The 13,443-nt window shown below is 36.4% G+C and overlaps 1 protein-coding gene across 1 annotated transcript; it reads left to right on the top strand.

The window, feature by feature from the left end:
- The first annotated feature begins 849 nt into the window (after positions 1 to 849).
- Positions 850 to 7,382, top strand: LOC111512608 (venom serine carboxypeptidase-like). Its single transcript, XM_023168749.2, has 2 exons — positions 850 to 1,698; positions 6,662 to 7,382. The coding sequence occupies exons 1-2, from the start codon at positions 900 to 902 to the stop codon at positions 7,243 to 7,245; spliced, it is 1,383 nt and encodes a 460-aa protein (XP_023024517.2). The 5' UTR covers positions 850 to 899; the 3' UTR covers positions 7,246 to 7,382.
- The last annotated feature ends 6,061 nt before the right edge of the window (positions 7,383 to 13,443 follow it).

The following is a 13,443-nucleotide window of genomic DNA, read 5'->3' on the forward strand; positions in this document are numbered from 1 at the left end:
CTGAGTGTGAATAGGTGTGAGACACAATAAACCCTTATAAGTTGCGCACTTTGGACCTAACCTAACCGTGAAGCTTTGTATATACCAGTTGAATATTTCAATAGCGACCCCTCCATATTTGCCGTTGCGACAGACTACAACAATGTTAATAATTATTTATGCCCTGTTGTTCCTTTCGACGAAAAACCCATGAACATCTTTCTCCAGAGAACGGATGTTCGACCAGCAATTCATTCAGGAAATACTATATTTATTGACGATGATGTTTATAATAATCTAGAATTGAACATAGTGAAATCGATAGTTCCTTGGGTTTCCGATCTACCGAATGGCCAAGTTGGAGTAGCATATCCAATGATGGTCACCATTCTTTTAAAACAACAACTGGTTTATAATATAATTGTAATTGAATAAAGTTCAATTGTTTTTTTAATTAGTGAACCTGAAAACCAAAAAAAAAAAGTTAAAAACAATTTGACTTGTATGTTAATGCCACTTGAGAACTACAAGAAATCGGAATAAATACTCCACTGAACTTCTGTTTTCTTTTACAGGTTGAATGCCTGAATTCCTTCGTATTTTGTGAAACGTATTATATTGAGTGAAACTCAATATTACCCTTCCAGAGAACTATGTAGATTTACTGATACTTCTGAACGAAACATTCGATTTCGTTTTTATTTCTCGATAACCTAGACGAAACATCCACTTCTCTATTTTTATTTTTCTCGTATATTCAGATAAACATCTCTTGGCATTCGTTAATTCCCACTAATCCTATTAATACATCTATCGATCATCGCACTTATCCTCTGCCTCATGTTATCAGTATAAAGGATGCTGACTGAACAATTTTCATCACAGAGTGAAAACCTGCTTTTGAGAGTTGAAGCGAAACTATGATGATTAAAACTTTAGTGATAATATCTGTGATTCATTTTTCATGGGCATTTTTCCGACCTTTTCAAAGAAAAATTGATGCTGATTTGCGTTATGGTGATGCTGGAGAACCATTGATATTGACCCCACTGTTGAGAAGGGGACAGATCGAAGAAGCCCGTTTAGCGGCAGAAGTTCATTTGGAAGATTTAAAAAATGTGACCAGTTACTCAGGATATCTCACTGTGGATGAAACATTCAACTCAAACTTATTTTTCTGGTTCTTTCCTTCTGAAACTGATTATCAAAATGATCCAGTGATTTTATGGTTGCAAGGTGGACCAGGGGGTTCATCAATGTTTGGTTTATTCAGTGAAAATGGTCCATTCTTCTTCAGAAGCGAGAACGTAATTGATATCAGAGAACATCGTTGGTCCAGAAGACATTCCGTACTATACATTGACAACCCTGCTGGTACTGGATTCAGTTTCACTAATGGAGGATATGCGAGAAATCAGACCAAAGTTGGAAACGATCTCTTTGAAACACTACAGCAATTTTTCACGTTGTTTCCTGAAATACAAAAGAACGACTTCTTCGTCACAGGTGAATCTTATGGAGGAAAATACGTACCTGCTTTAGGTTATGCAATACATCACAGAAATCCAGAGGCAGGAATAAAAATCAACCTTCAAGGAATGGCGATTGGAAACGGGCTGAGCGATCCAGAAAATCAATTCCGGTATGCTGACTATTTGCAACAGATCGGATTGATTGATAGAAGAACGAGAAATGCAATGCATTCACTGGAACATCATTGTGAGTATATTATTTACTTCAAAAATAATTATTGACAATAATATTGTTACGTTCATTGGTTCTACCGAATGAATCGGGTGGGTAACGATCTGATCAATCTCATAAGATGAATTGTTTGATGAAATTATTACTCAATAACAACTATTCAAATACATAAATCAAACTCTCGTGTTCACTAACGGATCTCGCCCAGATAAAACTGAATAAGCCCGTTCCCTTCGGTTACCTCATCAGGTGTTACTCATATATGTCCAAACGGTCCTTTTATTGAATTTCACTAGTTCGGACTTCCATTGTCTATTATATAAAATGATTTGAAATCCCTGAAACAAGTAAAAAAGAATGATTGAAAAAGAATAGTTGAAAATAACAATTATATTAAGCAACAATAAACCTGAAATGAAATGATAGTAAAATAACCTACAAGTAAAAATATAATAATTGAATAAATAAATAAAAATTAAAGGAATGCAAAAAAGAAAATAATAAAAATAAAAAAGTGTAGAGATTCCAAGTCACGTTAGTTCACGACGTTTCGATTGTTGGTATCTACAATCGTCTTCGGGTGATGACTGGACTGATTCCTCCGAGAGATGACTATTTTATAGGTCGTTGAAATACTTTCACTTTCTCTACTTTCCATTTTCCGCTTCACTGATTCCGTGAGAGATGACCGATTTGGCGGGAGTTGGTCATTTCTCGTTTGATGATGGGTTTCCATATGTTTCGTATATCTACGCTGGCCTGACTGAATACGTTGTTGGACAACATGTATGCGGCTTCCTTAAATTTTCTCCTGAACCAATGTTCCTCTCTGTGCAAGATCTCAGCTTGGGACCACTCGATGTTGTGTTGATGGGTCCAAACATGGTCTGCTATTCCTGATTTGCTGGTTTCTCCTCGCTGTGTGTGCTTCTTGTGCTCGGCAATGCGAATATTCAATGGCCTCTTAGTTTCACCAATATAGGATTTTCCGCACTCACACTATAAAATAGTCATCTCTCGGAGGAATCAGTCCAGTCATCACCCGAAGACGATTGTAGATACCAACAATCGAAACGTCGTGAACTAACGTGACTTGGAATCTCTACACTTTTTTATTTTTATTATTTTCTTTTTTGCATTCCTTTAATTTTTATTTATTTATTCAATTATTATATTTTTACTTGTAGGTTATTTTACTATCATTTCATTTCAGGTTTATTGTTGCTTAATATAATTGTTATTTTCAACTATTCTTTTTCAATCATTCTTTTTTACTTGTTTCAGGGATTTCAAATCATTTTATATAATAGACAATGGAAGTCCGAACTAGTGAAATTCATCACGAAACATTGTCAATCACCTTCAAACAAAGGTCCTTTTATTGATAATCGGAATACTACATCTCTTCCTTGTTTTATATTTCCAATATTGAAGCGGCAGCAAATTATCACAGTTTCCTTACAAATACTACTATAGATATAATTGAATAAATACATGTTCAGATCGATATCAATAGTAAGGTTAGGTTAGATCCACCCTCCATCGCAACCCGCAAGGGTTTATTGTGGCTCACACATATTCACACCCGACCAAATAAACCCAGCTTCTGAACGAAGACGATTATTTCTTATTGTGAGTTCCCTTTCAGGTCAGATGATGAAAGTACGGCTCTGCCGAACTCTTAAAACCTGATTCGCTCCCCAGCGGGGCAGGCCCAAAGTATATGCTCTGCTGTTCCATCATTCTCCAAACAGAGGCGACACACACTGCCTTCCGACAGTCCGAGTCTCTGCATGTAATGATTCAAATGACAGTGACCTGCAAGAAGGCCTGTTAGACATCGTTGTTCATCCCTAATGAAGTCCAACAAAAGTTTGGCATCAAGCTTCGAAGGGTGAAACGCCTTGGAGTGAGCCAATCCTGGAAGATTCTGCCAGAAGTCCTAAAAATTTTCGCCATCCAGGTGTTCAATGGTTATTTGGCAAAGCCTGAAGCGAAGTCGATGACAGGTTCAGATCCAATAAAGCTGCTTGCAGCACCCTCCTTTGCACTGGATTCAGCAGCCTCATTGCCTTCCAGACCAGTATGGCCAGAAATCCAGGCCAGAGAAAATCTGTTACGTCTTTCTATCTGAGAGAGTCGTTTCTGGCAATTTGATACCAATTTAGACGTTGCTGGGTAGGAGCCGAAAGCTTCCAACGTCGCATGACTGTCCGAGAATATTTTTATCGAGGAGAGGTTGGATTCTTCCAATATCTCCGCATACAATTCAAAAGCGTGAATTTCCGCTTGAAATACAGTCTCATAGGTTCCTAGGCAGGTTGATATCTCTGTCCTGGGTCCGCGACTGAAAATACCTGGACCAGAACTGGAAAGTGTTTTCGATCCATGGGTGAACCAACAACTATCTGCTTTTAATATTTCCTCCCCCCAAATAGTAACAGTAAACATAACCTAAACATGAAGTACAATAATGTGGTTGGAATTATCATTGTTCGTTTTTGTACTTCATGATGATTCCAACCACAAGATCTTTCTGTTTTCATCAATGATCAGGAATTTGATTCTTCATCATTTGATAACATTTTTTATTTTCCATCGAACTACTTTAGGTGTATTACATTCTCTCTCACTTTCTCGATTTCCTTCAAACATACCTTATCTTCTTTACGAAAGCCATCATCTTTCGAACTTCTTCTCCTGTCGCTTTATTCTTTTCCCTTTTTTTATGTCTGTCCCTCAATTCGTTGTCTATTTCTTTACTGAAATGTTGACCAAAGAAAAGTTCACCTGTAGCTCTTTCTGTTACCGAGAGAGAAGTGAGAGAAGTACACTAAATACTGTTCAAGTGACTGACTATTTTTAGTTGTTTCAAAATATCTCTGTTCTGCCTGTCAACTTCGCCATTTTGTTTAGGTCATTAAGGTATGGTATGAAAAATAACAATTCAATACTGTTGACAAATTTTACGTAGCTCTTGACTAGCAAGCTGTTTTCTATTATCGGCGGTAATTGATGACGGGTAACCGAAACCCGAGGTCTTACCTTTTAACATGTGATTCCTAATACGGGTTCCTAATACTAAGTGAACATCGATCATTCAAGGTGAGGCTTGAAGCGGATCAACCGTTTTCCTGTCAGTTACATCTTTAGTGATTCGCCTAGTAACCACTAGTATGTACTCCTTACAAGATAAAGGTCCAAGATATTCGATAGCTATATCTATCCATAAACTACACGGTAACTCTTGTGGCTTCATGTAACGTATTTGTCTCTATAGAGTAGGGAGGGTGAGTGTAAGCCCACAGAGTTAGGCCACATGTGACCCATTGGACATCTTCCTGGGAAGTTCTCTCCAGTTGACAGTGGTCAGTCAGAAATCCTACTGTTAAGCGTAAATTGTTCCTGGTCATCGCCAGATATTTTTTCGGCGCCAGCTTCCCAGGTCGCCCAGGGTGATCCTGGCAAGATTGCATCCTTTGATTTCATCCTTTCTTCAGGGATTGAGAATAGGTGTAACATTTGTCTAGTTCCGCAATTGTCGAAATCATCAGGCCGTAGGTGCCACTGGGTCCTAAAATTCTTAGTCCAGCCGCTTCCTTGGCTGAAGAGTCGGCGAAGCGATTACCTTTACTCCTGTCCTGCCCTTCAACCCACCTCAGGATGAGGTTATTATATACCGAGGCTTTCACTAAATCTTGGTTACACTCTAGTACTAACTCTGAGGTTACACGTTGTCTGTTTAAGGCTAATAGGGCTTGTCTGCTGTCAATGCAGATTGTTATGTTTTTGCCAGAAATTCCTTTCCTGGTTATTTCTTTTGTGGCGATTGAGATACCAGCCAGTTCTGTTTGGACCACGCTGGTATTTTTTCTCATTCTCCACTTAATCCTTAGGCTTAGTGATCTGAAGTACACTTCACATCCTGAGCCTTCTTTGGTTTTTGAGCCGTCTGTATCTATGCGTATAGCATAGATACAGACAATTGACCCACTCCGACTTCGAGGTTCACACCAGCCGTGCGCAATCGTGCCATGTAACGTAATACATGTTTTTACCATTTCCTCTGCTTCTCTATCAATCTAAGGCCACCAAACTATTGTTCGTTGTCTACCTTTCATTGCCGAGATTCCTGGATGACTTTCATGTGCTATCATTATTTTTTATTCCTCCACTTTGCTGGTATCACGAGTTCCCCCAATAGAATTTCGTCATGATAACAAGGTTCTTGTTGAAATGTCTTATATATGTTGACTGTATCCCAGAGATTTTCTAACTTTCGTGAATTCTTCATCCATTTTTGAATGGTGTTTGATGTCTTTGATTGATATTGCAACATATCTCGAAAATAATATGAGTTCGTTTATATTTTTCTCGTCAAAAGGTTCGGCAGGAGTCGATAGCGGATCCTGGTTTGTACACTATTTTGGAGTTATAAGATCGAAGACGTAGTATCCATCTTTCTATACGAATGTTTGGTTTAGATTTAGGGCCAAATGCTATCTCCAAAGGTTTGTGATCTGTGCCTAACAGTATAATGTTTAGAAATCCTGTGAATGATATCTAATTGTATTCCATAACCAATATTTGGAATACATACTGAATAGAGAAATGTGTTTTTCGTATAATTCAGTGTTCATATGAAAGTATTTGTTTCAAAAGAATGTTTCTTTGTTTAATTCAATATTTATATAAAAGTAGCTGTTTCAGGAGAGCTTTTTCTTTCAGTTTGTGTCTGAAAGCTATTCCTTTGCATGATCTATACATCTATGTATAGAGTTTTTTTTTCAGAAATTGTTGCTTTCTATCTCTCTCTGGAAGATTCCCACATTTTTTCGTATCAAGATGGAGGAGTAGGAAGCCAAAAATTCCCTTTTCCAAAAATCAGTTACTCCTGAAAATATAATCCTTTTCAATTAAAAAAAAAACATCATAGAATTCAAGAAACTATTCTTTCCACTTTCATTTTTTGTTTCAGGCTCCGAAGCTATTCGCAAAGGCGAGTACCAAAAAGCTCTCGATATACTGGATGAAGACTTTAACAGCCCCAACTCCATATTTTCCGTGGCAACGGGTTATGAAAATGTTTATAATCATTTGAATCCTTTCGATACTGTCGACGAGAATTCAATGGGTATATTTTTCCAACGAGCTGATGTTCGATCTGCAATTCATGTTGGAAACACATCATTTGGTGATGATAAAGTATACGAAAATCTGGAATTGGACATAGTGAAATCAATAGTTCCTTGGGTTTCCGAACTACTGAGTCACTATCGGATGCTATTCTATAATGGTCAACTCGATATTATAGTTGCTTATCCAATGATGGTCACTTATTTGGAGAAGATGAAGTTCAGCGCTCATGAGGAGTACAAAAAAGCACCACGACATGTGTGGAAAGTAGACCAAGATCTGGCTGGCTACGTGAAAAGTGCTGGTAATCTTACCGAAGTTTTGGTCAGAAATGCTGGTCACTTGGTGCCAGCGGATCAACCAAAGTGGTCCTTAGATATGATTAGTAAGTTCGTGAGAAATGAATATATTGCAGGACCAATTTAGTCCGATATTGTGGCTTCATTAATGTAGACCAGCTGATAATGATTATACTGATCACTTATTTCTTTCGTCTATAACTTGAGTCACAAATGATGCAGTTCTATTATATTGTGTTTGAATATATTTTACATATAGATGAAGGGTAACGTTTATTTCTACCTGTGAATAACAATTCTGTACACATATTTGAGTACGTCATATCCATTTCCTCAGATACAACAAAATATTCAACGTCATATTTCCATCCGGCATTTTTATTTGTCATGTTTCATTCATATTGTAAATGCCATTTCATTTTTCATCAGATCCTTCAAAGTTTTCATGATTTTTCTGATTGACTCGACCATTACTTAACGAAGGATAAATTATGGGAAATCCATTGAGCGTAAATTTTCATAGACAACCCTAAGAAATCGATTCTTAAGCAAGTAATTTGGGTATTGGCATAGATTTGTGGATGACATTTTGGTTTGTTACACCGGTACTACCACAAAATTAGATATTTTTCACAGGCATCTCAATAAAATTCATGAAAACATCAAATTCACTACTGAAGTGGAAGCAGAATGCAAACAAATATGTCTTTCCAATTTATCACAAACCTTTCCATACAGATATCACTATTCATTGCGATTCTACCCTTCCATATCAACACAAAATAGCATATTATAATAGCATGTTTCATAGATTTGTCAATGTTTCTCTTTCTATAGATAATTTCAATAAAGAACTCAATATTATTAAGCAAATTGTAGTAAATAACCGATTTGAAGCTGAATTAGTTGCCAAAATACTTTCCTAAACAGTCTACGCAAACTCAGTAGTATAGTAACAGGAATTCCAGCTCAAAATCCCATGTATTTCCTTATAGCACTTCATTCTGGACCTTTTTGGACCTCAGGCCCATTTCACACGGAAGGGACAAAGGTCAGTGCATCATCTCTGCCAGACATCCTCTCTGTGTGAATTGGGCTTTAGACTTCCAGAGCTCACTTCTCCACTGTTCGTCATTACCTAATCGACGAATCAAAAGCTACCGCGCGTGCAGCGGGAAATGTAAACCACCAATAGACACAATTCACACAGGATGAATGTCTGAGGCCTGAGGTTTGGAAAGGTCCAGAATGGACCGCCATAAGAAAATACATGGGATTTTGAGCGTGAATTCCTGTATCTATATTACTCAAAGCGATTAGTGACGTTTTTCCTGTTGATACGTTGGATAATCAAAATCAGAATTATAGAGCTTCAACATACTTGGGACAAACAACAGAAAAAAATGGCTTCATTTTTGAATGACTGAAATATTAAAATTACATATAGAAAAAGTTATACTTTGGAAAAGTTAGTCAAAATTAGTAAATACAAAACATCCAAATTGTAGAAATCAGGAGTATATGAATCAAATTGTGTAACTTGGTGCTAAGGTATATATCGGTCAAACCGGAAGCACATCAAGCAATCGCACCAGGAACATCATATGAACTTATGTAAACAAAAAACAAGTTCAACTTATTCAAATCATCATTTCCTAGACATATTATTGTTGATGTAGAATTGATATAATATGCTCTAGGTAATCATAATTGAGGATGCATCTGAGGTATATGAGGGTTAACTAGATGCTTCAGATAATTATGAGCGAGTATACACCTGTGTAAGTAGTTTTGACTGGTGATTACGTAGGGTATATGAAAGTAGGAGTAAAGAATTAGTTTAGTATATTTATTCAACGAAAGTCATTTTTGTGGAGGAAAAAAATCAGTTTTTCTTCGACTTTTTTTGGGTATTTGTTACCTTCCACAATCTGAAAAAATATAAAAATCAGAATGGACAACTTTATACAAGTGTAGAAGGGCAAACTTTTAAGTTTACCCCGATGAGTTACTGCGTAAAATTCCAAGTATTTTTCACAAAGAAACATCTTCTATTTATCAGTAACTTGTCGAATTTAACAATTTTGCCTATCAAAAAAAATATTAAGAAATAATACCTATCTTTGACGTTTCGGAGGCCAAAATTTGCCTCCGTCTTCAGAAATGGATAAAAAATTCCAATATGTTCGCAGTTATTCTTTTTTTGATTTACTTCTTCGACAGATGTCAAAGAAGTTTTGAAATATGAAATAATATATAATTTCAATTTGTTAAATTTGACAAGTTACTGATAAATAGAAGATTTTTCTTTGTAAATATACTTTGATTTTAACGCAGTAACTTATCGGGGTAAACTTTTGCCCTTCTACACTTGTATAAAGTTCTCCATTCTAATTTTTATATTTTTTCAGATTTTAGTATATTATTCATAACGAAACATTTCGTGATATTTTTGAAAATGAAGTTTATGAAGATTAAATCAATTCTGGTGTAGTTTGTGGAATTTCATCATTCTGTTTGTTTTTCATTCATCATTTTGTGGGTAGAGATAAATCAATACCGGAAGCTCCACCTCTAATCAAGTAGACTCGGAATATAATATACAGTTTAGTAATGCATGAATTGATACCGCAGTAAATTTTTTCCATCCTCCTCTAACAAAAAAAGAGTCGACTCAAACTATTGTATAAATACCATTTCTTTATTAAAACAAAAACCATTTTCACGGTGACTTCTTCTTTGAATGACGTTCCTGAGCCGAGAAATAGACAAAGCAGAGAGTGCAAAAAGTCACCCTGAAATGAGAAATAATCCACACCGAAGGTTCTCAGCATGGGGATACCGGAGGAGCTGTCACAGTATATTCTTGCAGTTGATTGGTCAAATCTGTCAAAGGAACTAAGCGAAAGAACTTCCGGGAGGCCACTGTGGCGTGCCAACGGACTGTTTCCGCACATTGGGGTGTAATTCGTCCAGGGAGTATCAGTCCGCGATTGTTGTTTTCTTTTTGTCTCAGGATATTTATTACGGATATTAATTTTCGGTAACACTTTATCGGTTGACAAATTCCGCTAAAGGCGTGCTATGTCAGAGTGCAATAACGATATTATTTTACTGTCTACCAGTGGGTAGAATTTCAATGTTGAAACATTTTTTTCAGCATATTAAATAAAATCTTCATAACCAGAATTGAACAATATGTCTGGCAAGAAATCTTCGAAGTGAACGATGTACTTTTGAAATAGAATGTATTCTTGATCAACTCTTTTTCCAATGAAAAGGGGTCAAAACAAAGAAAGCTGAATGAACGTAGAGGTGGAGTGTTGAGGAGTATATTCTTTGTTCGTTTGTTAATTTTTCATCTATGTTCATCATATATTCTTCAGTATATTTTTTGATCCTATCAGTTAGCTGTGACTGAGATATGTTTCAAGAAAGTTTTTGTTTTTGATGATTTTCTGTAAAAAGACGTCAAAAAAAGTGAAATTTAATATCTTCTTGAAGAATAAATTATTGAAGAACAGTACAGGGGTCGAAAAGTATAAGTTTTTCTGCTGTACGTTAATATAAGAGCGTCAGTCAATCAATAGGTACAATGGGTTGATAAAAAAATACTTGTTTGAAATGGTCTGTTACGGCACTTAATGTGATGAATAAAATTCCATGCGGATGAAGCCGCGGGCAACTAGTCATTGACATAGATTCGTAATCTATACGTAGCCTCCATTTGCTGCATTTCCCGAACAAAATAGACCAAGACTTCAAAGAATGCTTTGGATGATGTTACGAGTTGCGATAAGTCTACAATAATGGGCTTGTTTCACGCTATGGAAAATGATACTGGTTTGCTTAGGGACTGATCGAGTTCGGGGTATTTTATACTTATCAAGCCTAATCGGTTCCATGATCTCTCAATATTTGCAGAAAAAAGAACAATTCGAAAAGCAAGAATTCAAATTAGCCGCGTGTCTGTTGACCAATAAAATTGATCGTGTCTAGAGCGGAGTTGCCAAGTGTATTGGTTTTAATATCCAATCACAGATCTGATGATCCAATTTGACAGACGTCATTTTTGTTGTTATCGTTGTCAACTCGGTAAGAAAACAACTGTAACAATTATCTAATTTAAGACCTTTTTTTGTGAAAGGTAGGTCTCGGCGTGTGCCACATATCAGAAATACGCGACGGACTGTGGCTACTCTTCGTTTTGATGTTCAACTCAGTATACCTCGAACTTCACTGTTTAAGAACACTTTCATCTGGAGAACTGCGTTTTTCCACAGGCACCGCTCTGAGAGTACCTTGAGAATTTTCCTATAGTGCTTGAGAACGAAAGGCGGAATGGAGTTGCTATTGCTTCATTGGTGTGGAACACAAGAAGTAGGTATTTATCTGACTATTTTAGAAAATGAATCTCCATTCAGAAGTAATCTCTATATTATATGTATAGAGTTATAACTCGATGATTTCTCTGTCAGTTCTGAAAGATCGGAAACAAGGCACTCAGTCTGTGACTTGATTTCGTACTTGATTCGATATTCATGTTGAATCAAGTATGAGTTCGAACCGAATGTGCTGAAATTTTATAGGTTAATACATAATCGAGTCAAATATATATTTTCGTATATTGATGGAAATGCAGCGCGAGTTTATCCGACAGAATCGGAAATGCATTTCAGATCGTTTTCCATTTCCTCAGCATGGAACATGACATTTTTTCGTTGGTCGAATATACGAGGATGCTAGATGCATTACAATGCAATGCATAATGCATCAGAAACCTCTCGTAGTTACTTCAACGCTTCGGAATATAACGAGGATGCGACGAACACGAATCTGCATTCTCTTGATTTAATGTTTCTCAACCAGGTGACGTTAGACACGTTATCAAAAGTTATGACTAACGAGACGGTTTGTGTTTGGAAGGGATATCCTGTTTTTTTTTTAATTTATTTAAAGTCGCATCAACCTCCAGGGTTATCAGCCACTGAACAGTGAATCAATTGCAGGGGTATTATATAAGGTTTAACAAGTTAACATCCGAAAAGTTCACAATGATTTCAATATTGATAACGATATTTTTTTATATCGTTAGAACAATGTAGCTTCACTTTCTACTATGCCAATCATCAGTTCAGTTTTTCAATAGAAGCGAGTGTGATTCTTACATTGCTTATTCAATGTAGAAGAGTAGTATGTTTCAGGAGAATAGTTTTTGGGATAAAGCTGTTTCATCACGATACAGAAATGTAAGAAACTCAACAACAAAGGAATATAGAACGAGGTTTCTGAAAAAAATACAGTGGTTTTTAATTTTCCTCCAAAAAACAAATATTCATTCCTGAATTTCTATTTTGTCCCCTCCATTGTAGTCCCCTCAAATACACTCGTTTCTGAGTTCTTCTCCAATCCTCGAAACAGTTATGATATGCAGCGATTTGAATTTTATCTCCTCGATTGTCTCAAAACGCCGCCCTCTCATGGATCTCTTCAATTTTGGAACAAAAATAATTCGCTGAAGATAGATATATTATTGTGATGCAAGGGCCATTAATTTTTTTCCACAATACAGCACTTTTTCTCGGTATTGCTTTTCGCAAGCAGCGTATAACATCCAGCAAATAATCTTTACTGATCGTAGGATCATGTGGTGAGAACTCTTGATGCACAAAGCCACGATAATAATCAAAGAAAACATCAAGCAAAACCTTGACATTTGATTGACTTGACGTAATTTTTTTGGTTTTGGTCTTCTGAGCTCTTCCATTAAAAATATTGGACTTTGATTTCGATGTTATGATTGAACATGCTTACAGCTGAAACTCTGAACATATGTTCTGAACAAGTGCATCAACATAAAAAAATGAAAAACTTGGTGATCGAATATACGTGTTCGAAAAATATGAAATTTGAACATCCACTTTATTCCTTTTGCTCTTAGAAGACTCATCGATTATAGCAAAAGGAACAAATTTCAAATCGTAATGGGATGTGACGCCATTTCACACCAGAACGAATATAAACCATAGATGTGAGTTACTCTTTGATTATGTACTGGGGGAAGGGCTGTCTGTAATTAATGAGGTCTCGAAACCAACTTTCATCACTAGTAATAGGCAAGAGATATCAGACTTAATCATCAACTCACATTCTCTGAGCAACAAGATACACCATTGGTCTGTATCTACTGAACCTTCTTTTTCAGACCATAGATATATTCTTTTCAATATTGAAACAGGCTCAAGACCACTAGTGGAATATTTTGATTCAAAATCTACTGATTGGAGTGAGTATGAAAACTCCCTCCAATCGTACTTTGAGAACG

The sequence above is a fragment of the Leptinotarsa decemlineata genome, unplaced genomic scaffold, assembly GCF_025532065.1.
Source record: "Leptinotarsa decemlineata unplaced genomic scaffold, Ldec_3_MD MMD2_tig00026328_RagTag_RagTag, whole genome shotgun sequence".
Classification (NCBI taxonomy): domain Eukaryota; kingdom Metazoa; phylum Arthropoda; class Insecta; order Coleoptera; family Chrysomelidae; genus Leptinotarsa; species Leptinotarsa decemlineata.

Coding starts and splice junctions, on each gene's coding strand:
- LOC111512608 (XM_023168749.2), top strand. CDS start 900: ATGATGATTAAAACTTTAGTGATAATATCTGTGATTCATTTTTCATGG. Junction 1,699..6,661: donor GCATTCACTGGAACATCATT/GTGAGTATATTA, acceptor TTTTTGTTTCAG/GCTCCGAAGCTATTCGCAAA.